This window comes from Abramis brama (genome assembly GCF_963993115.1).
Source record: "Abramis brama genome assembly, chromosome: 17".
Lineage (NCBI taxonomy): Eukaryota > Metazoa > Chordata > Actinopteri > Cypriniformes > Leuciscidae > Abramis > Abramis brama.
Genome location: NC_139979.1, coordinates 6,401,621 through 6,426,554, shown reverse-complemented (window position 1 = coordinate 6,426,554; position 24,934 = coordinate 6,401,621). Strand labels below are relative to the sequence as shown.

General features: G+C 36.7%; 2 protein-coding genes across 2 annotated transcripts; both read right to left on the bottom strand.

Moving 5' to 3' along the window:
* Positions 1-1,329: 1,329 nt before the first annotated feature.
* tmem147 (transmembrane protein 147) lies at positions 1,330-7,912 on the bottom strand. The gene is made up of 8 exons (XM_084088853.1): positions 7,808-7,912; positions 7,330-7,430; positions 6,864-6,933; positions 6,720-6,785; positions 5,033-5,169; positions 4,769-4,853; positions 4,432-4,553; positions 1,330-1,738 (listed from the first exon to the last, which is right to left on the bottom strand). Exons 2-8 carry the CDS (start codon positions 7,404-7,406, stop codon positions 1,618-1,620), a joined length of 678 nt encoding a protein of 225 aa, XP_083944979.1. The 5' UTR covers positions 7,407-7,430; positions 7,808-7,912; the 3' UTR covers positions 1,330-1,617.
* Positions 7,913-9,551: 1,639 nt separating this feature from the next.
* Positions 9,552-23,301, bottom strand: gapdhs (glyceraldehyde-3-phosphate dehydrogenase, spermatogenic). The gene is made up of 11 exons (XM_084089020.1): positions 22,299-23,301; positions 14,767-14,826; positions 13,978-14,074; positions 12,883-12,989; positions 12,322-12,412; positions 12,114-12,232; positions 11,890-11,971; positions 10,842-10,993; positions 10,602-10,764; positions 10,395-10,492; positions 9,552-9,947 (listed from the first exon to the last, which is right to left on the bottom strand). Exons 2-11 carry the CDS (start codon positions 14,793-14,795, stop codon positions 9,878-9,880), a joined length of 1,008 nt encoding a protein of 335 aa, XP_083945146.1. The 5' UTR covers positions 14,796-14,826; positions 22,299-23,301; the 3' UTR covers positions 9,552-9,877.
* Between the last annotated feature and the right edge of the window lie 1,633 nt (positions 23,302-24,934).

Genomic DNA, 24,934 nt, shown 5'->3' with positions numbered 1-24,934 from the left:
GAGGAAATGTTGATATTGACGAAGATTAATAAATGCTGTAGAAGTATTGTTCATTGTAGTTATTTAAAGTTAACAAATCATACTTCATTGTCAAATGTACCAATTAACATTTTTGTAGTCAATGCTTTAACATATTTAGTTCTTACATATACATACACTCACCTAAAGGATTATTAGGAACACCATACTAATACTGTGTTTGACCCCCTTTCGCCTTCAGAACTGCCTTAATTCTACGTGGCATTGATTCAACAAGGTGCTGAAAGCATTCTTTAGAAATGTTGGCCCATATTGATAGGATAGCATCTTGCAGTTGATGGAGATTTGTGGGATGCACATCCAGGGCACGAAGCTCCCGTTCCACCACATCCCAAAGATGCTCTATTGGGTTGAGATCTGGTGACTGTGGGGGCCATTTTAGTACAGTGAACTCATTGTCATGTTCAAGAAACCAATTTGAAATGATTCGAGCTTTGTGACATGGTGCATTATCCTGCTGGAAGTAGCCATCAGAGGATGGGTACATGGTGGTCATAAAGGGATGGACATGGTCAGAAACAAAGCTCAGGTAGGCCGTGGCATTTAAACGACTCAGAATCAGACCAGGCAACATTTTTCCAGTCTTCAACTGTCCAATTTTGGTGAGCTCGTGCAAATTGTAGCCTCTTTTTCCTATTTGTAGTGGAGATGAGTGGTACCCGGTGGGGTCTTCTGCTGTTGTAGCCCATCCGCCTCAAGGTTGTGCGTGTTGTGGCTTCACAAATGCTTTGCTGCATACTTCGGTTGTAACGAGTGGTTATTTCAGTCAAAGTTGCTCTTCTATCAGCTTGAATGAGTCGGCCCATTCTCCTCTGACCTCTAGCATCAACTAGGCATTTTCGCCCACAGGACTGCCGCATACTGGATGTTTTTCCATTTTCACACCATTCTTTGTAAACCCTAGAAATGGTTGTGCATGAAAATCCCAGTAACTGAGCAGATTGTGAAATACTCAGACTGGCCCGTCTGGCACCAACAACCATGCCACGCTCAAAATTGCTTAAATCACCTTTCTTTCCCATTCTGACATTCAGTTTGGAGTTCAGGAGATTGTCTTGATCAGAACCACACCCCTAAATGCATTGAAGCAACTGCCATGTGATTGGTTGATTAGATAATTGCATTAATGAGAAATTGAGCAGGTGTTCCTAATAATCCTTTAGGTGAGTGTATATACGTATACATATAGATACATATTTAGTTCTTTATCAATGCTGGGTTTGGTTTGCTCAGAGAATATTTCATACTTGATATTTTATGATAAATAAATTCAATCATACAAAAACTGCAAAGGTTTTTTGTCCCACCTGGTCTTTATTTATAAATTAGTTTGTGATTAAGAAGGTAAGTTTCACCATAACAGGTTTCTTGCCCAAAATCGTCCAAGCATTCCTTCGTATTGAAAGCATATGTTTATTTGGTTAATTGAGTTATGTAAAAACATGTTCACTAATAAAAGTTATACTATCACAGTCTCTTTGAGGCAGATACAAAAGTTCAATGTAGGAATGTGGAGTTGCTCTTTAAATACTTGAAATGCCCTGTGTGTGTAGTGGCACTGTACAGTACACAAAGCGATCAGTTGCTGTGAACGAGTGTGACGAACAGGAAGAGTGAACAGAGGGAGATGGCACCGGTGAGCAAGGCCTTCACGAGGAGAGCCGTCCAGCTGCCCAGGAGGAAGACGTGTACGAACAGCCTGGAGGAGAGACACAAACGTGGAGTAAAGCCTCACAACAGAGTATAACAAGAATTTTTTTAAGTGTCCCTATGATGCCATTTTAAAAGTTGCTCATGTTGTTTTGGAGGTTTCCTACAATACGTTTACATGCATCTGAGGTTAAAAACACTTTAATTTTCTTTAAAATATACATTGCAAATCACCTCTTTTCTCACAGTGTCTGAAACGGTTCAATGAAGGATTCGGTCTCTCTAAACCCCTCCTTTAGGAGAGCCTACTCTGCTCTGATTGGTCAGATGGTCCAGTCTGTTGTGAATGGTCTAGCGTTTACAGCCCATGTCAGAAATGAAACACCCATTACCATGTCTGAATTTCTGCTCTGGAGTCTTCCTCGGCACTTGATACACAGTGATACAAACAGTAACAACGGTGTCGGTTTTACCATATCAATTTGAGCCCAAGTCTTCACTTTTTTTGAAGCGCATGTAAAGTGGATTTGCTTTCTCAGCACAGAAAACAACGTCTTCTCAACGTTTCGACAACATGAACCAAACTCTTCCAGTCTCAGCTACAACTACAGTGTTTGAGGGTGGGTCAAAGTCAGAGCCGGACAGTAACGGAGTACATTTACTTGAGTACAGTACTTAAGTACAATTTTGAGGGATCTGTACTTTACTCGAGTATCATTTTTGGGGAGTACTCATGACTTTACTCAAGTACATTTGAGAGGCAAATATTGTACTCTTTACTCCACTGCATTTCTATCCATAACCGCGAGTACCCGTTACTACTTCTAAAAAAAAAAAAAAATCTTGGAAACCCTCAATTTGTTTTTTCCCTCTCAAACGTGATTGGATTGTGCCACTGATTGTGCCAGCCTATCAGCAATCACCTTCAGCTTTCCGCCAAAGTCAACTCCATGGTCAAATTTAGATAAGAGACGAAACCATGGACGAATCAATGGATGAAGACGCAGCAGGTCCATCCCGGGAATGTGCCAACCCGTGGCCCCACCTCGCCAGACTATTTCAATTTTCTGAACAAGTTAATGATAGTTTTCGCTTCAAGTGTTTGCTGTGTTTAACAACGTAAGCACTGTGGCAGTAGTAATGCAATATTTAGAAAATGTACTCTTGTACTCTTGATACTCAAGTACTTTTAAAAACAAGTACTTCAATACTTTTACTTAAGTAGACGTCTGACTGTAGTACTTTTACTTGTACTTGAGTAAAATTTAGCAAGGGGTATCTGTACTTTTACTAATGAAGCTGTGTACTCTGTCCGCCTCTGGTCAAAGTAGACGTTGTTCGCGAGTAGCCAATGAAGACCATAGGCTGGCATTATGCAAATTTGTTACAAACCTACGTAGGTTTGTGCAGGAAGTGAGACTGAAGTTACTGACGACTCGTTTCAGGCAATTCAGAATCGGTTCTTTCTTTTGGGAGACAATAACTCATTATCAGGCACTTTGATCTTTGATATTTTTCAGACATTTTACATTCACAAACAGCTATATTACACACTACATGTAATATAAACGAAAAATTTATTTTCCAAAAAGGTAATATGAAAATACCGGTACTACACTAATACTGTATCCCAAAATGCAGATCACTCTACTTGACATTTTTAATGTCATAAACATAACCACTTTTATATTTTCAAACAAAACTGAAAATGTGAAATAACTGCATGATGCTCACATGCAAAATGAGAAAGTCATATTACAATAATACAGCATACTATTGTTATGCTGTGTAATGTGTTCTGTTTCAGACACTATTTTTAGAAAATAGTAGGCAGTGTACATGGCATACTGTGCAGTAGCTAGTATTTAATTCCAAACAGCCAGTAACTAAAGCAAATTAAATAAAAAATATATGGCAACAGTGCCATCTGGAGGAAGAACAAACAAGTGCAACAGCACTGTTGTCTTAAGCAACAGCAGAAACTCTATAATATAAAATAAGCACCTTTTAAGATAAATTAACATTAAATACAAACACAAAATAAAAAACTATTATTAAATAATATCAACTTGACTCAGCTTTGGTCTTTGTAGATTAATGTAGGTTTTAAATAGGGATTTGCGAGACTGGCTGATTATTTCTTTTGGCGCATTTAATGTTTTGCTCTATAAATTTACAAAAGCTACGTTTAAATTACAGTCATGTTAATGTTACATTTTAAAATTAATATATTATTTTGAAATGTTTATATCTGGAGCGGAAAACAAAATCATTTCATTTTTCCTCAGATTTTGCATGTGTTCATTTGTGCAAATCCATAATTTTAAAAATAGACTTACTTGAGAAATGCTGTCCAACAGTGAAAATTACCGAGAATCACTTTATATGCTATGACCAAAAATGGATATTATAACTGATATTGTGAATCTGTATTGTTTGGAACTATTCATTATGAAATTAAGCATTGTAAAATTCTAATGTACAGTAGATAGAATGAACAACTATTTAGCACTTTTATAATCTGCCAAAGTAAAGCAGCACACTGATTAAATTTGGAAAAATAAGCACTAATATTATCCACTTAAAATATTTATCTAAACCCGGTTTACTAGAAACTTGCCACATTAAAAATACTCAGTACAAACTAAGAAGTACTGATGAAATGCTGATGTATGACAGCTCTGTTATAATACCTTAGTTTAAAAACTGTGGCAAAAATAAATGTATGACTGCGATACTCACTCCATTAGAAATCCCTTATAAACACACAATCCCAGCAGGACGGTGACAGGGAGACGGAAGCTTTTGGGAAGGTCGTATCGAGTGAACATCCATACTACTGCCGCCATGGCAATATAATGTACCTGATATGATTAAAACAAATAAGTTCAGGGATAGGATAAAGTAACATGAGCGAGTAAAACTGACAAGAAACTGTCCCACTGACAAAAATAAAATCACATTTAATGTTACAATATTACAGAACAATAAGAAGAGAATCTGTTACAATAAAAAAAAAAAAGTGCGATGCAGACTTTGTGATGCAAGCAAACAAAAACAAAGTAAGCACATATCTTACCAGACTGATGTTTGAATCAAAGCTCATCTGGATGTATTTCCAGTCAAACTCGATGCCACGAGCTCCCACCCATAACGGTATACATCTGTTTAGAACAGCCAGACAAAAGCAGTTTTTTACAGTACTGATCATTTCTATAACCTGGGATTACAAGCTCATGTATTATAACTAAACAAAAATGCACAACTAAAGCATATACATTAATTTCTATTGGTTTGTGCAGGTGAAAAATTGTCAAGATCTCTGTCAGGATGATCAGAATACCTTGACATGATGAGCTCCGCCGTGGCCCAGCCCATAGCTGCCACCATGATCTTATACTCGCCCTTCCCAGCATTCTTAGACATAACCAGATGAAGACCTAGAAGATCGGCCATGTCCACTGTGGCCTTCATGAACTCCTGGGGTTAACAGCACAAAATGAATGGAGTTAAATGAGTCTTATGACTATATGATAAACATGGATTATTTGTACTGTCAGCAGGGCTGAAACAACAACACATGAACAAATTGCGAAAGCAAAGCCTTAAAGCAGAGGTCTTCAACACTGCTCCTGGAGAACCACTGTCCTGCAAGGTTTATTTCCAACCTGCTTCATAACACCTACATGTGATTTTCAAGCGATCCTGAAAAGCTTGATTTGCTTGATTTTTGATCAGGGTTGGACCTAAACTTTGCACGACAGTGGGTCCTTAGGAGAAGGGTTGAAGACCTCTGCCTTACAGGGATAGTTCACCCAAAAATGAACATTTTCTCATTTACTCAACCTCAATAGCTATGTTTCCATCCAACGTTGCAAATTTAACCTATGCACAAAATTGGCATATTGCACAAAACATTTGCGAATAAAGCACCTTTTCCATCTAGTGAGTCGAAGAGAACAAAATCCTCACTTCCTGATAAACTGGCGATACGTTGATGCAGTAGCAGAAGCCACTGTATATAATAATGTTTGTATATATTACTCATCCGAGTGCACAGACGAGACGCAATAAACACGGTCATGTTATCCTGCTTTCTCAGGTGGATACCTGCTGTTTGGTAACGCAGTCATATAAGACAGTTACTTTGCTCAGGCATTTCAGAATGACCAAATCAACATTTCAGACACCGTGCAAGAGATCGTTCTGCTGGTTGTTCCAGTTATATATGTATTTTTTGATACACATCAAAGAATGTGTTTCTATCGTAGATTACGTGCATGTTTTCTTTAACGGATAAAAAATGTATCCGACTCAAATGAGTGCATAAATGTGCATTTTGAAAATTTAAACGCATCTTGGTGTTTCCATCCAGCATTTTTTTATGCGATTTCCCAAAATGTGCATAAAAATAGGTGGATGGAAACATAGCTATTGTCATTCCCGATGCATATGGCTTTCTTTCTTCAGATAAACACAAACAAACATTTTTAGGAAAATAATCAATCTCTACGTATCCATATACCTAATGCCATTGAATGGCTGCCACTCGGAAGACACTTAAAAAAAAAACACACACACAGCGATTGTGACGGTAATCCATACGACCCCAGTGGATGAATCAAATGCTTGTGAATTGAAACAATAGGTGTGAGAAAAATACTATTATTTTTTAACAATAAATCATTGCTTCCGATGTACTCATACGAGCGGCACAAGGGTCGGTCCTCTGTGCTTCTGCGTAACTTCTCGCTCGTACTTCACGTGTCACAAAATCCCTCTCCTGAACACTCGTATGACAGTAGACCTGAAGCAATGATTTTTAGTTAAAGTTAAAAATATGAGTTATTTTCTTGCACACACCTATCGTTTCGCAACATTGATTTACCACACTTTTTTTTACGAACTATCTCTATAATTTTGGATATTTCGATTCAAAGCCCTGTTTATACTAATAATTGTCTGTAGAAAAATGCATAATGAAAATCTTCAAAATGAATGGTGGGAAATTCAGCTCAGAGACAGCTTACCCCAACAAAATCATACACGCCAGCTCCTCCCTCCCAGGTGGGGAAAAATGTGGCAAGAAACATCATCTGAAAGCGATATCACAGATTTACAGATGACATTCTCTTTTACGAAACATCTTTGAGAGGACCAATAGACTCAGTCACCTTGCACAGCTGCACGAAGAGGTATGTAGCACCTGCTTGGACACATCTCCAAAATGCATTATACTCCGATCTTCAAAAACAAAAAACAAAAACAAAGTGTGAAGATTAGAACAGTGATCACAGCTAGAAAGATATTTTTTTGGTCTTTGTAGCATCCATCATCAACAGCTGAAAACAGTTGGATGATTGTACAGTAAGAAGAATCACAATGTTACATTTGCAAACATGTGGAAGGAACAAGGAATTCTCATATTGAACCTATTGAACACATTAGTTTGGCATATGGCACATGACATAAGAAGATTACACTGTACACTTACTTCAGCATATAAAACAAACATCACGTCTTAAATAATACATACTGTAGCACCAATATTGAGGCGATAATTTCTATACAGTTCCATCAACATATATAAATTTTACTCCACAAACGAAAAAAAAAAAAAAAAACCTTTTAAATACTTACAATCCACTGCATTTGTAAGTAATGAAATATGGAAAATAGGCCAAGGAAAAACAGTTTCCGAAATGAAAGAGCGTCATGGTAGAGATTTTCCTCCTCAGATCCTGTTAATATAGAAAAAAAGCCATCAGATTTATTCCAAATCAGGACTAAATAACGTAAACGTTTATGAAATGTTTTAATAAGGCGAATATTCCTGGTGTGACAAGTTTATAATTGTATCTACACAAATTACAGTATATATAAAGTTATAGATATATTACATCGATTTATATGTTGATATTAAATGGTGTATTAAAACGTCAACATATTAAAGCTCCACATCTAACGTTACTATGTATCGTCATCAGACAGCGTGCTCATATCGTGAGAAAATACTCGAAATATAATTACTGTAAAACTTTTTATGAAACTATTTGTTTCTAGAACTGATTTAATACTTCTGCCATTAATCAGTTTAAATATTATTAGATTTTCTTACCAACAAAATCGCGTTTTTAGAATGACAGGCGCAGGTCAAATAATCCTCCTGTGCATCACTGTTAAATGTCCGAGCGGATGCGCTCTCTGTCTTACTGTAGTTCCGCTGCTCATTCTACAGCAAATTAAACAAAATAGCAACTAGCGTGACACAGAACTATTAAAATGGCCAGGTTTCATTCAGTATCCACGTGGGACCCAGGAATAAACCTTTGTCCACTGTAGTAGACATTATATTTCAGTGAATTTCTCTGACACCATACATGTCACAGTTTAAATTCTGGATATCATGTAGCACACTCAGGGCTTTCAAGAAATACCAAATGTTTTGGAGGTTTCACCAAAACAAAAGACTCGTAAAGGTTTTGAAGCTTTATGAAGCAGTGTTTCGAAATCGCCCATCACTACAATGAACACGAACAGTGTTCATTCAGACGTACACATTTCCTATGCGTTCAGATCGTGAAACAATCTCGTTCACATGAAGAGAAAAAGGACGGGATATAATCACGAATAAATGTTAACATGACTGAACACCATAAACGATTAAATAACTAAAATTCACAATTTATTTAGGCTATTGTTGTTGTCTTGATTCTCCCAAATCAGCTTTTTTATATTTGTGGAGGAGTAAAAGGGAACGCCTATTTAATTTTATATTTTAGGCTTTATTCGATATCCCATGTTGTTTAGTTACATTTGTAGTCTACAGAGATTCATCTCTCTGAGACGTCATGCACTGGAGGACGATTTCACAGAAAACAGTTATGGCGTTTTTATTTTTAAAATATTTAAAATATTTAAAATAAATTGCGTAAAAAAGTGTTTCATGCTTTATATAATATGTATCAGTTTTTTTAAGGCTCATATAGTATGATATAGTGAGAATATGGGACTCATAATTGAGGGACACCTTTCATTTAGAACTCCAAACTGAGTACAAATATGCAATTTGGCGCAGTTGCTATATGGCAAAACAATAAGAAGAAATTCAGATAGCTTGTAATGTAAATCAATGAGATATAGTATAACAGACAACTTAACATGCACTGTATATCATTTGTATACAGGGCTTGACATTAGGCTAGTGAGCAAAAAAGTTAATGACAAGCCCTGTATACAAGTGATATATATATATATACACAGTGCATTTTAAGTAAGTCGTCTGTTACAGTATACTGTCTATATCTCAATGATTTACATTACAAATCTCCCCAATAATGTCTAATTAAGTTGATATTTAAATGTTTTATGATAAAAGCTCTGCAGTTTTGATTGTGGAAGGCAAAGCATATAATTCAATAAAATACAATGATTGAGAGATGAACAAATTAATCAAAAGCATGCTGTATCATTTTTGACTTGATTTTAATATATAAATGGATAATTGGATATATAAATGGATAATTAAGTACTGCTAATTTGCTTCAGTCCAGTAAGTGTTCATCTTGCCATATTACTAACAATATAAAAGTTATTGTTACATTTAATTAATAGTAAGATTTCACAGCAAAATAACACGTACCACATCCTCCAGGGTGACGTTTTTAGAATTATACAAAAAGGACTTTTACTTACTAAAAAGTATGAACTATCAATCAGATGTAGAAGATTGTGTGCAACAGGTTTTCAATATGTTGATAAATTAGAGGCCTTAGAAATTCATGCATTAATTATGATACAGTAAACTATTACCATGATGGAAAATAAGTACAGCGTATAAGAGACAAAATGACTGGAACACATTTGTTTTTTCAAACAGTTTAATTAGTTTCTTTTTAAACTGCATTACAGTAGCCTCATGTAACATTTTTATCAGTTATTCTCTTTACACCAACACAACGTGATTACACCCAAAATGGCAACAACTACAGCAATGCCTGTGGAGCGACACTGACACAAATACTGTCAAAAGAAACTAACACGCACACACAGACGTCTACAGAGACAAAAGCCTCTCGTAGGTGGGAACAGGAATGCTAAGGCGTGTCAACTATGGCTTCAGCTATGAATCGAATGTGTTGAGAAGAAGGAATGGTAGGGCCTTTCTGCTGTCGCAAAACTTGGTGAGTTACTCTTTGGAGTGCATGTACACTAACAGGTCAGCAACACGGTGGCTGTAGCCATATTCATTGTCATACCTGTGAGAAAGAAAGACAAAAGAATATTAGAGCACTGCTTTTTCTGCTGACTGGAATATAACATAGCTATACCCAAGTTATAACTTCATAGAAACAGCAATCTTAAAAAAATCTCATTATGTTTCTGCCATTTGACAATAAGTTTACCTCAGTATTTTTAATACTGTGTTTTCTCTGAAACAACTTAAAATAATAATAATAAAAATAATAATGATAATTTAGACCTAGCAGTCATTTTAGTGAAATACATAGAACATGTTTAATGCAAAAAATTTAATACAGCAAAATAGTCAAGGTCTTTCACAGATTGAATAAAATGAATGAATAAAAAGTAATTATTTTTTTATTTAATGTATCAGTAAAAACACTGTAAAAGTATTATTCAATATATAGCTTATGCCCAACCCTAGCTACATCTATTTTAAGCTATATTGTTTTTGAGCTTACCAGGAGATAAGTTTGACAAAGTTGTCATTGAGGGAGATGCCGGCACCAGCATCAAAGATTGAAGAGTGAGTGTCACCAATGAAGTCGGCAGAAACAACCTAAAAGAAAACAAAAATGAATGAACAAAACACCCATTTCTGTCCATTATATGTGAAAATATGCATGCAAGTTGTGGTATTCTAAAATATTTTTTCTGTTAACACTTACTGAATCCTCTGTGTATCCCAGAATTCCCTTCATTGGTCCATGAGCGGCCTTCTTGACAGACTCCTTGATGGCAGCGTAGCTGGCGGGCCTTGTGAGGCGGCAGGTGAGGTCAACAACGGACACATCGGCGACTGGCACACGGAACGCCATACCGGTCAGTTTGCTACAAAATAAAGAGAGAAGGTAAACTTCTCCAATCGATATCAAACTCAATCAATTGATCTTTCTTGTACTACTGACCCGTTAAGCTCAGGAATGACTTTGCCCACAGCCTTGGCAGCGCCAGTAGAAGCAGGGATGATGTTCTGGTGGGCACCACGTCCATCACGCCAGGCCTTGGCAGAGGGCCCATCCACAGTCTTCTGTGTGGCGGTGTAGGCATGGACTGTGGTCTGTGAAGAGGTAAAGAAAAGAAACAATGAAAAAGACGCATACACTACTGTTCAAAAGTTTGGGGTCATTTTTCTTTGAAAGAAGTCTCTTATGCTCACCAAGGCTTCATTTATTTGATCAAAAACACAGTAAAAACAGTAATATTGTAAAATAATATTTCAATTTAAAATAAATGTTTTTCTATTCTAATATATTTTAAAATGTAAATTATTCCTGTGACGGCATGGAAGTAAAGAGTAAATACACTAACGCTGAACAATTAAGCAAAATAAAATCCTGATATGTCCTAGTGCGATTATTAAACCACAAATGGCTAAGTTTTAAGTACATTTAAAGTGAATAGGTCAAAATAAGTCAAAATGTGAATTTTACACATTATGTTGTCCGTAAGCACTGATGTCATGCTTTTTAGCCTTTATTTCTAAGCAGCAGCAAAGTGTCATAATAGAAATCAATGTCATAATATATGCAAAATGAGTTTTTGACAATTTTTCATGCAGCCCATTTTTATATATATTTTAAAATCACCATGAACTCAAAAGGGACAGTTCTTGTCTTTTTTGGAATATTGCAGTATTTATTATAAATGTTTTGTCCATGCACATTTTTATTTGATTGTTTTCATATCCCCTCATAATCTTTAATCAGAATAAACTCCCCTCCCTCTTGCAGCAACATCTCTTCTCAGGGACAACCTGTCACTCACATGAGATCAACCAATAGCAAACCACAACCATCCAATGATCCATCCATTCCAGATGGACAAAATCAAGATCAAATTCAAAATGCCGTTTCACTCGATTATAGAAGTCACAAAAGGGAAGAAAAGACTATCACAACTTCTGTTTCTTGTCAACTCAAATAAGGACTCGCGTCACGCCAGGCATCAACTTACCATGAGGGCCTCCTCAATACCAAAGTTGTCATTAATAACTTTAGCCAGGGGAGCCAAGCAGTTAGTGGTGCAGGATGCATTGCTGTGATGTTTTCAACAAAAAAAAAACACACTTGTTACTTTTGTTATTTGCTAATGTTGCACCAAAATAGAAATGAGGTCATTAACTTAAACATGCATGCATTAAATAACTAATTTACATGCATAGTACTTAGTTTGCTCACCTGACAATGGTCATACTGGAGGGGTCATACTTGTCTTGGTTGACTCCCATCACAAACATGGGAGCATCAGGTGATGGGGCGGACACAACCACGCGTTTGGCGCCGCCCTGGATGTGAAGCTATGGGGAACGAATTTTAGAATATATCAGTATTATAACATTTGATGCTATATATTATCATTCCAGATCTTGCAGAAAGGCAGACTTACTGAGGCCTTCTCAATGCTGAGGAAGACTCCGGTAGACTCAACTACATACAGGGCACCAGCATCACCCCATGGGATCTCAGCAGGCTTCATGCTAAGTGCAAATAAGACAGAGAATTAGCACAACACTAAAGGATATGTTTGAAATAGCATACTATCATGCTCCTTGTACTATTTTTTTTGTATGCCTAAAATAAGCACGAGTTACGAGTTGCCGAAACAGTACTATATCCCACAATGCACTACTTCCAGTGTGATGAATACCATATTAACTGCAAATTTTGTTTAAAATTGGATTATAAATGCAAAATAATTGCAATGAATTAAACATGCAATGTTTGAAACTTTTATTGGTGCATTACTCCATACTGTTAATAATATTGTTTTAATAGTATCCAGTATGCAGTATATACTGTGGGCAGGATGATGTACATTGCCTAAGTTTCCTAATATGACAGTATTTACTCTGAACTTCAACATATTTGCTGTCTATGTGTCAAGGTTGTAGTTATATCCTTACATTCCTGAAGGGCGACTATGATATATAAGACTAATAAAACTTACCACTGGAACACAGAGATGGAGTGACCATCAACGATCAGTTTTCCATCCTCATGGTGCACTTCTCCCTTGTAACGGCCGTGAGTGGAGTCATACTTGAACATGTAGACCTGTAGGGAAAGATTTATTAATTTTCTTGACTTTTGAAGTCGTTGAAGATATTATAGTCGTATAATATATTATGATTCATTTCATTCAAATTTATTTTTGAGCTAAGCATAACCTAAAATGTATATTCACTTAAGAAAATTAGTAATATTTACATATTTTTGCTAATACACTCTAGTGTTTAATACACTCTAGTGTTTTCAGCATCATTACTCCAGTCTTCAGTGTCACATGATCCTTCAGAAATCATTCTTATGCGATGATTTGCTGTTCAAGAAACATTTCTTATTATTATTATCAATGTTGAAAACAGTTGCTGTTTAATATTTATGGAAACCATGATTTTTTTTTTTTTCAGGATTCTTTGATGAACAGAAAGTTGAAAAGAACAGCATTTATTTTAAATATAAATCTTTTGCAACATTATAAATGTCTCTACTGTCACTTTTGATCAATTTAATGCATCCTTGCTGAATAAAAGTATGAAATTCTTTAAAGATAATCTTACTGACCCCAAACATTTGAACGGTGTACATTGTAATCTGAAGTATTTCCATGTTTAACCGGATATACAACAGGAAAAATGCATTTTGGGAATTCATTTTGTCTACTGGGAATTGACTGGATCATGAAAATGGGTAGAAAAATAAGAGGGGTTTGTGACATCTTCCAAAAGTCATTTCAGAGGTAGAAATTATTTGATCAGTTATGATATTTTTATACATTACATATTTTTTCTTTGAAGTGTTGTGCACCAATAAAATGTGCACAATAAGACCAGGTATATTCTTCAAAAAATTGACACAAGTCCAATTTCATGGTAGCTTTAAGAATAGATGCTGAAAAATCCCATTAAATTCACAGCAAAAGCTGCATGTTTGAAAGCATCTAAAATCTCACTCTAAAAACACTACATGCAGGTTTATATGTTTGTTTAACTTGGCTGATGCTTTACACAATGCCGATCATTTGTGCTTCAGGGAATCTCACCATGTACTGCAGGTCAATGAAGGGGTCGTTGATGGCGGTGACTTTAATTCCCTTCTGCAGACAGGCCCTGAGGACCAGACGGCCAATGCGGCCAAATCTACACAAACAGAGAGCAGAGTTAGTTAAGATGTTTCATAATCATACAGTCTTGTATCTGTTATTTTCACAGATTCTTCTGCATCTGTCTGTCCGCAGGAAACATGATGGAACATTCCACTGAAGGACTGTGCAATTCATTAGAAGAAGCAAGGGAATATCTACATGGCTCTATTTAAATATATCAGCATATGAAAGGTAAGAGGAATAATTCATGTTTGTCAGTTGCCAGCATGACTATACAGCAGATGTGTGTGTGTGTGTGCTTGATGAGTGGATGGAGACTTTAAGCTCATCCTGGGTAATCCTGTCCTAGTAATCATTCTGAATCAGGCCATTTGCTCTCTCGCTATCTCTCTCTCTCTGTCTATTTGCATTTTTACAATCTCTATTTATGAAATTATTAGCTCTGTTCCAAAACCTAGTGATCTTCCTCGCTGTCTCCGGCCTTAAAGCAGTGTCCCAAGTGAAGTGCCAATGAGGTTCGTAAAAGTTGTGAAAGTAGTTTTTTCATACAACAGAAAAATTCCCAATAGTATGACTTTTATGAATACTTTATTGTATTAAGAAAATTCCAAGTATTTTTATTATAATGCAATAAAAATTTAGCATTTATTGCTTAATATTTTGTCATGTTAAATGTCATATGTTAAAGCCTTCAAATGTCACGACAGATCAGATCAGTGAACTTACCCATTGATTCCAACGCAAAGCTCAGACATTATTGCAAGAGTGTGGATTGTGGTCTTGAACCTGAAATGAGAGAAGACAAAAACAAAGGAGGCTTTTAGAACAACAGCATCAACTTTGCACTTATCTGTCAGGCTGTTTTGGTACTGAATTTTCATTCGTTTTGAATAGTCTCATCTTGTGATTTGTGCCCATCAACTTCCACAGCTAAAGAGAAAATAATCAAATAAGATGGAGTACATTTAATTTGTAAATACAGTATTTTAATAAAATAATAACTTGAACTAATTTAACTATTTCATGATTTACAGCATTACTCTGATATTGATTTACTTGGAATTTTTATTTTATTTCCTTAATATAAGATTTGAATCATATATTGTAGAACTTTGTACCTTATGACTAAAATATGCATATTAGTGCCTTAAAAGTAGTAGGGGTAAAAAAGGTACAAAGATGACCTTTTTAGGGTACTGTCCCCGTGACAAACTGTTTGCATATTGTATCTTCATTTTAGGAGTGTACCGCCCACCCTTACAAGCAGCTTAGTGGTCTGTCTAAACACGCTTGTGGGATTCGAGAACTTTCTCTGAGCCAGTGTGGTGTTCTGGATGGTGGGTGGAGGCTTGAACTGTTCTCAAGTTTGTATTGTTTTCGGGTCCATTGGCATTCTGTCTGGGAAATTTCCAAACCTCGTGCTCACTGGACCTGCATACTTTATTAGCCTGCTGGAGCAGAAGGTCCATTGTGTTTTGACATGTCTTTTATTCTCCTTTTTCCATGCAGAACAAGGGGTGGCAAGTCATGCACTCTACAATTTGTCCTTAAAGGATAACTGTCACCAAAATGCAACCTAGGGTCTTTTTGTTAATCTACCCGAGGCAAACTTTTGTTTAAAAGCATAATTAGAATGGAATGGAACTGCCGGCATTTTGACAGTCAAAAATAGTCGATCTCCGAATGCAACGTAACAGGGAGGAGAGTAAAGATGGAAAGCTCCTAAAGCTTAGTTCCATATAAATTCACAGATAATTTGTTGTTTTGTCGTTAGTGAAAATCAATATTGACCTTGTATTTGAAAAAGGATCCTCATATAAGAAGCAATACTAAAATTCAGAGTCAGTTCATTCACATTCAGAGATCGACTATTTTTGACTGTCAAATAGACACAGCTACAGTGAGTTGTTCAAAATCTTTCTTTTTAGTAAACTCTGTGTACACAAACAATGTTCTCAATGCTCGAGTTCATGTGTAGAGCCCCTGGTGATACTTCGAGCACAGTTTCATGTTGTGTCAAGCCTTCTTAGTGTTTTAAAAAAATAGTGATTTGTGATGCTATCATAGAAGTGCCCCATGCACTCCCATTCAAAAGGCAATTTGACCGAAAACGAAAATACGGTCAAACTTAAAATTGGTGTTTCCATTCTAATTATGCTTTTAAACGAAAGTTTGCCTCGGGTAGATTAACAAAAAGACCCTAGGTTGCATTTTGGTGACAGTTATCTTTTAAACTTCCTCATATGCACACAGGAAGTTCAGAAATCTGCTGAAATATTGGCAGTGCGGTGGAAGGGGGAAGGTACATGCATTGCCAAACAATCTTCACTGTGGGTTTCAAAATGCAGCAAGTTGTCACATGCCTGGCATCCTTTGCAGTTTTCTCTATTATTAGAGTGAAAAGCATGACATGGTGTGTGAGGACGTATCTTATGTAATCTGAGCCTGACAATTGGACCAGAATCAAATATTTTTACATCATGCCATATATGGATAATGACTGTTAAGCAAAAAGGGATGAGGAGGAGTTAAACGCAACAGGGAATGGATATATTTGCATTTCATGTGACTCACTCATTTAAAATACAATGAAAAAGAAAAAAAGTTAACACATTTAAATGCAGATAAAAATATAAGTGACTTTCAGTTTATTTAGTTGTGCCTTTTCACACAAACTGGAAATCTAAATCTGTAACATCTTTACTTTAGAAATGTTTAGAATAAGTTGATTTCTGCCGTCACTGTTTTTACCGCTAGACGTAAAGTAACACCCTAATGACTTACTTTATTGCTGTATTTTAAACACTATATGCCTGTTTACAAAATAACTCCAGAGAAATGCATTTGGCATTACACTTTGTTTGACATTTTAAGATTCATGTCTACTGTATACGAGTACTCACGACAAAATATAGCTCTCTAAAAGCGCATAGATGTGGATAGTTGATGTAAAATGTCTGATCTGTTGGGTTTTAGTGAGCTATGGTTTGTTTTGAGTCCACATGTTTATACTTTCATCAAGACAAGTGGTGCACAACCATGCACACTGTCATTAATGAGACAAATTAACAGGTTTTCCATAGACACCATTGATTTGACCTCATCTACCCTTCTGATTTCTGTCTCTGTGCACTATTGAAATGGACACAAATGACCTTCACGGTCTGCTTGAAAAGACAGTCTGGGATATGGTTCACATGAACTCTGTTATGGTTTGCAATGGATATAAAATCAATCCTTCCTAAATTGTATGAATGCGGAAGAATAATACAAATGCTGTTCCGTGCATGTAAAGTTTCATTGCTAAATCCAAAGGGACAAATGTCCATGAGATTATGAGCTTGAGATGGACACTACAGCAGCAGCTTTTATAGAGAAGAACTGCATGGAAAAGTCATTCACTATCGAGCACGCAGCAATTAATTTCCCAACGGCAATGGCATTTTCCATGAAAACTGAAAAATCCCCCTCAGGCTCAGAATACAGCAACCAATCAAAGTGACACCTTGATCGATCAACCCAAAGTGAACATCTGGCCAACTGCCCGAAACCATCTCACTCAGATGGATCAAACTCAGTTCAGTTAGTGTAAAACACCCTTTGAATTAGGAATCAGTTGCTTTTTGATTTGTCCTTGTTTGTGTAATGCTGGCTGTACAAGATGAGCACTGACCCTAAACTCAAATGTGAGCTAATGCACCACAACCAACGCCCCACATCGCCAGACTGGATGAAATCAGGTCATTTATCTCAAACAACTCAAGGGCACTGTGAAATGAGACAAGGGCTGATGTCTATCTAGAAATAGGGTGACTTATTTTGATGCCAATGTCCTTGTAAATGTCAGTCTTAAAGGCTTGCATAAAATTCTGTTTAAAATATATATATATATATATATACAATTATTATTCAAACTATTTTAGTATTTATTTAATTTTTCAGTGTATTATAGTCACATCTAGATTAGGTCTCTACCTACAGCAGTAAAAATAGGAAAAGTACTAGCTATAATACAATGGCAATGTTACATATTCAGGAAATGTGCTGATGTTAGTGATGATGAAAGAAGGAAGCTCAGTCAGTCTATCATTTCATGCATAAAGACAGAGCGTCCTTGCATCTGGCTGTGCGAAACTGAAGACATCCCTGTAATCTCCTAATCTGCCCATGTGTGTGTGAACCATGCACTGCACCTGACCGGCCTGAGTAATCCTAATCCAAGTCCCCTATTCAATGCGGTTAAGGACTCCCAGAATGCACTGCACTAAAAACGACAGACCGACTAGCAGATTCAGCCTCAAGTTAAAATGGTGCATTTAGTATGCAAGTGCTGCTGGTGCAGAAATTCTTTATTTTTTTGCAAATACTTTTTGACAAAGTGGCCTTTGCTTAGTTTAGAAATGAATCTTTTAGACCCAAGCATCAAGCAAATAAATCATCAATAAATTAATCAAAGTCAAATGATCTGATGAAATTCCAGAGACTGATCACATGACGTTGACAAGGTCATTCAGTGCCTGAAAACAATGTCCATGTCGGCATCTTTGGTTTCCCTTCCTCTTCTCTGACTTCTTTTCTTTGGATTTTTGATTTTAGTGATTGATTTTGGTGATTGGTTGTGTGATTAATTTGATTCACAGCAAATTGTGTCACTATGCATTTTTGTCAATAGATGAGTATAACCCTCTTTTGTCTTCTTAGAAAACTTGAATGACAAAAAGAACAGTGGAACAGTCAATGATGGAAACTGGTTTCCTGCCAAAAGCCTGCTGTCTCCAATTAGACCTGGATCAAATGACACACCCACCTCTGAACTGACCCTAAATTCAATTCCCCCACTGTTCTGTTTAGAGTCTCTCAGTCTTACCAACGCTGTCACGTGCATATCAAGTGTAACATGATGCTAAACATTAAATGCGAATTTTCTAATTATTATTCATTCTGGCTCCATAATGTGATTGGATAAATACCCTATGCAAACACCTGTGATCACACATCATCACCAGACTGCAACAGTCAAGTAAATATCCCATTAATTTTCAACATAGAAAAATGTATAAATCTATTAGACAGACCTTCTATAAGTTCGAGATATAAGTTGGCATGAAATGGAAATCTCTTTTATAAATGGATGTTATTGATCTAACGGTGCATTTGCACAGAGCGTCTGCGTTAACGTTTCTTATTTACTTTGAATGGGCGACGTCGTGAGTTAGAGAAACTGAATTGTGGGTTCAGTAGCGTCGCATCACCAGCGTTGCTTGCAGCAGAATCGCCAATACAGGCGTCAGCCAATTAGAACGCCTATGCAAATACCTTAGTGCAGACGCTAGCCAATTGCGTTCATGCAACACCGGAAAAGTAATGTCATTGGCTGTTGTCACTATGACAGTTGCGTCAGCACCACGCCCTCCATCAAGTGTCGACGCCCCCGTGTAAATGACCTTTATTGGGAATGATTTATCATGTTTAAATTTAAATAAAAATAATAATAATTTTAATCAAAATGTCACAACTCGATCTTTCGGTGAAACAAACTTTCTGGTAATGTATGCTGGACTTCTCAAATCATTTAGTCCACTTAAACCCCACCCCTTTCTTGCAATCGACTGCAAACCCGCCCTACATTTTTTTCTCTTTCGATAATTTCTTTCACTGTCACAATATGGAGGAAAAGATCTGTCCCTACTTCTGTAACATTACGACTTTAAGCAAAGGCATTAGCTTTTGTAGAAGCCGTAAATCAGTTAAAACATTTTTGTTTAAAAATGTGTTTAATTGCTGAATTCATGGTGTAGAACTAAAGTACCCATAATGCTCTTGCCTACCATAAAAGGCCTACAATAAACTGTTATTTGACTGAATAATTGTTTATAGTCATTACTGTGATTATATTACAATATTAAATGTATCGTTTATTCATTTTGCTCTATTTGACAGGATTTCTCAATCTCCGGATGCAGTATGAAGCATGTTTTGACTAACCACACTGCCACACCATCTCTTTTAGAAACAAGAGGACAGCATTTCCTCTGACCAAAAACACCCTGAGTGACAGAACAAGGACACGGGGACGAGTGTAACCAGGACAGTCTTTCTAGGACACACATACAGTCATTTAAGTGGAAAATTCTAATGCTGTGTGGCACATAATGAAACAGGAACTTCAAAATGTCACTTCAGAAAAAATAGCAAGCAACTAATGACAAAAGAAAAGGGTTTTGGACCCTCGTTTTTATTATTAAAATGACCCATATTAAGATATTGCGTAGAGCAGTACTGAATTCCTGGTGGTGTACCTATAAGGCATCCTGAGGAAGTGCTGTGTCATTCCAGACAGACAATAGCAGCAGAGGAAAACATGTTTTCAGAGAACAGATAAGTACTTTAACTAGTCTAGTACATAAATGTCTAACATTAGGGCCATTATTTGTGTGCCAATTGTCACATTTGGCTTTAGTAGCAATTGGTATGATGTAAGAAAATTAAATTACCCCACACTGCAACCCACTGTTCCCCTTCTTGGCTCTGTTTTAGGACATGTTTGAGAAGGGAATGGTATTTTTACAGTAAACTCCAAAAGTGCTAATTAGAGCCTGTAAAACCCTCGAGGAAAAAAACAACCAATGCACAGTCTGCATGACTGTACTGTAGCGCATTCTTGTAATATTAAACATTTTCTAAAACTATTTTAGACTATTCATTGTATGACAATGCACAAATCAAGATTTTATTGTTAAATCATTGCTCTTTGTACATTTGTCTGACCTGTGCGCCATCTGGACAATTTTGATGAGGCAGACACAAGTGTCAAACCAGTGAACATCAATGCCACTTGTGATGTCATGATGAATAAATCAGCGCAATGGGCCATCAAATGCCCAGTTAAATTTATATAGGCTTCTTTTTCACATCATAGTATGAACACCCAAATTTGCCTGGTAAATTGCCAGCTGAAGGCCCTTCTTGTTGCCAATGGCAACTGCAGAGTCAGACTGCAGAAGGTCAATAAGGAGGGATGGAGACTCCGTCTGCATGTCACTGTCACTTCCTTGCATACACATAATATATTTAATCCTACAGTCTTTAAATTGCATGAGCATTATGAGTAACATAATTTATGATAAATTATCACAGCATAATAGTGAATAAAATGCATAACTTACTGAAACACATCTTAAACCAGTCTAAACCTAGTCAGATGGGTCTATTGGTTGGTTTAACAGCTGGGAAATCATCTTAAACCAGCTAAAACTAGCAAACCACCGTAGGCTGGTTTAATGTGCTTTATTCATCAGAGCATGTGCAGGAAATGACTATAAAAGCCAATAGTGAAGTTCAGTTTTACTCATGATAGGTTTTCCGATCTGAGTCATGTTCGCCACTGCAGCATCGAAACACGACTCCAGTCACGTACATGAGGGAGACAATCTCCCATGATTCTCACCGTGCCAACTGTGTCCTGTGCAAATTTACATTAAAATACTGCTAAAAGCCCTGGCATATTTATATTCTCGTATAAAGCATTCACAACGCCACTGTTATGAGAAAGACATGTTGATTAATCGCAAGGCGTTATATCATATTTGACCTTGACGGCTCATGTAACCTTCATGATGCGAGTGATGTCCTTTGGGTCGGACATCATTTCTGTTTATCTGCTTTTATATGCATTAGAGCGCAAACAGTTACTTCTATGTTAAGAAAAAAGGGGGAGTGAGTTTCCATCTTCATTCATTATTTGTCAAAATCAGTATGTTGAATAAATATAACTAACTCTTGACTCAAATAAGACGTCCAAAAATGCGCTTGAACGACACAGTCGCGTTTCGAGAAGAAAAAAACGAGTTAAATTATTTCCTCCCCCTATTTCGCAGCATCTTTAGCAGATGGTACATTCTGGAACGATATGACGCAATGAGACCATCGCGAGCGCAAGGCACGTCATTCTTAAACATTTATTTGCTACAAAAGATCCGAAAACTTATTATGAATTAAATTTATTTTTTATATTTTGTAATACAATTCTGGAATATGTGCATAATGTGGGATGAAATGTATGAATGCACCACGCCTAAGGCCTCCCTATATTCGTGCATCACGCAGAAACTGAAGGATTATGTAACCGCTTTCCCAAACGCAGTAAACAATATCCTGAAAATCTAAACGTCATCTTGAAAAAGTTTAATAAGTTTAAGACATTTCACAATCAAATAATTCGACTTAATAATGGTGTAGACCTATGAGGAAGAACTCACCTCCTTCAGTGATGCTGCTGCGGCTTCTGCTCAGTTTCCGCGTAATGCCGCACCATTTTATACCAGACACGTGCCACCGGGGGTGGTTGCCATGGCAACCTGACGTCACGTCGTGTTCGTATAATAATTTTAAAGAAGATGCTATGGAAATGCTAATGGGAAACTGGGTAAGACGATACTATACAAGGACATAGAGCGGATACTTATAGCATGCCTGAAACATGCGCAATTCGGATATGTATAAATCTGATAGACTTCCAAAATGCGAAATAAAACGGTAAAAAATGCATACGCTCCATGCAGAATTGTATTATCTGACCATCACACGATGTTACTTTAATTGACGTTTTCCCCTCTAAAAGCTGAATTCTGAAAGCTTAATAAAAGGAAGGACAACGCGTCATGATACAGATGCAGTATTAAAGACCATAGGCTACATTATGCTCAGTAATAATAATAACAACTTGTGTAATAACTTGTTGATTCATACTTCCAAAGCATTGCTAAATTAAATGTACGTTTATGTTTGGTTAAATCATTTTTATATCTTTTGAAATGACTGGCCAACAGCAATTTGGCCAACCAAGGTTTTTTTAAATGTGCTATAGAAATAAATGTGAACTTGATCTTTTAGATACTAAGGATAGATAGATAGATAGATAGATAGATAGATAGATAGATAGATAGATAGATAGATAGATAGATAGATACTGTGGAAATTCTGTAAAATTCTGTTTCACTCTGCTTACAGTCGTGACCAGGAAAAAAATCACATACTTTTACTAAGCTGACAAAAAAATGACATGCCGTTTGTTTTCATTTAATTAACTATCAAAAAATTAAAAAACGTCCTCACATGGCATGCATTTGGGATTAATTTGTTCAACATAATCCTCATTGCCTCCTATTGGAAATCAGAAATGAGCGTTCATGAATAACGCCAGGATGAGGAAAGTGTGGAATTCCGCACGCACGCCACGCAGTAACACGTGACCTTGACAATGGTGGCGAGCGGATGCAGATACGTGAGAGTCGGCGCGTGCAGCAGAGAGAGGGACGGTGGGCGGGGTGTCCATACAACTGAAAAATATCAAATTAAACATACAAACTAAACAAAAATTGGTGCTCCATATTTGCTTATTTACGCGTTTGGTCTTTTTATGGTTGAAAGAGAACGCAATTTGCGTTATTTTTCAAATTAGAACGAACGTCATGGCGACCTCGTGTGGTGAACATGTGAACTTGTTACAAAAGGAAATATAGTTGGATTGATTATTACAGGTTTTAATCACTTAGTAGTGATGATGACTATGTTGTTTTAATCGGAAAAATCGCGCACTTCACTAATCCATGGTGGATGAGTTGAGTGCACTATCAGCATGGAGTGAACTGGACTTGGTGAAACTACAAAAACAGAAGTTTAGAATATGGTGAAGTAATGTTGATTAAAATGGTGTTTTGTATTAAAACATGGCACATTTGGGATATGTTTTGTTAGTGTTGTGTGTATCATCAAGGCTGAGCTTGTCAATAATTCCAATAAATCAGCATGAGCTTTATTCTAATCAATAGATTAAGTTAACATGTAAACAAACGCTTATATTTAATGGTCATGGTAACGTAGTATTTGAAGTTAATGATAGCCCCTCACAAACCAGGACCACACGGTGCACAAGCTGCATTTCTACAAATGATTAAATTAACCAATTCAACTTTAGTCACAGATACACTGTCTCTAACATAAAAGTTAATATCCAATTTACAGAGCAACAATTATTTATTAATCTGATTAGTATACGAACTTACCGAGCCAAATACCGCCGCCATTACTGAAGATTCGCCTAATATTACTGAATATTTGTGTCCATTGCAGAGTCACACCTCCATTTTAATCATCCTCGTCATCCTCCAGATCCTCTGTCTCTTCCAGGGCCTCCGTCTCCTCCAGGGCTGCTTGCAAAGCCTGCTCTTCCTCCACACTGGGGTACTGGGCCTCAGTGATTTCGGGTCCGCTGGGGTGTTCGCTGTGTGACGGTGGAAGCATTATTGGGGTGTAGGCCTCTCCGATATAGTTCAACCCCCAACCAATGTATATGTTTCCAAACTTCTTGCCACTTTCAGAAGCATAAGCATAAGCTCCAGGCCAGAGGTTGGAGCGCAGCACAGCGATGGAAAACTGAGGAATGAGGTTAGAGGAGATCATGTAGCTCCAAGGTGGGGTGATTTCTTAAGTATGTTGTATGCATGTCTTGATGGGTCATATTTTGCAGTGTTAACAATGCACTTAAGATTGCACCCCTGTGCCCTTTATGCTTTTTTAGAGCAATTCAGGAGAAAATGGGTCTGGGGAAGGTAACTGCCATACAGGCAAAAAAAATAAAAAATTGGTAGCCTACAGCTTAAAAAAATAAATAAAATAAATAATAATAATAATAATAATAATAATATATATATATATATATATATATATAAAATATATAAGAAAATAAATACACACGTCTTAGCTGAAATGTAGTGCTGTTGTTGTTAACAAGCCATGGTTCATTTGCTCTGCCCTTAGGATTGCAAATGTCCTGGGACAGGTGAGGGTGTGAGTGGGAAACCCACTACTGAAACTTGGCCCTGGTTTATCCTCA

What these genes read in the sequence shown, in the direction of transcription:
- tmem147 (XM_084088853.1), bottom strand. Translation starts at nt 7,406, where the DNA reads ATGACGCTCTTTCATTTCGGAAACTGTTTTTCCTTGGCCTATTTTCCA. An exon ending in TCTTCGTGCAGCTGTGCAAG is followed by an intron (nt 6,786 to 6,863) that starts GTGACTGAGTCT and finishes TATCGCTTTCAG; the next exon opens with ATGATGTTTCTTGCCACATT. An exon ending in GCGTGTATGATTTTGTTGGG is followed by an intron (nt 5,170 to 6,719) that starts GTAAGCTGTCTC and finishes TGTTAACCCCAG; the next exon opens with GAGTTCATGAAGGCCACAGT.
- gapdhs (XM_084089020.1), bottom strand. Translation starts at nt 14,795, where the DNA reads ATGTCTGAGCTTTGCGTTGGAATCAATGG. An exon ending in CTTTGCGTTGGAATCAATGG is followed by an intron (nt 14,075 to 14,766) that starts GTAAGTTCACTG and finishes CTGTTTGTGTAG; the next exon opens with ATTTGGCCGCATTGGCCGTC. An exon ending in TCCATCTCTGTGTTCCAGTG is followed by an intron (nt 12,413 to 12,882) that starts GTAAGTTTTATT and finishes ATTTGCACTTAG; the next exon opens with CATGAAGCCTGCTGAGATCC.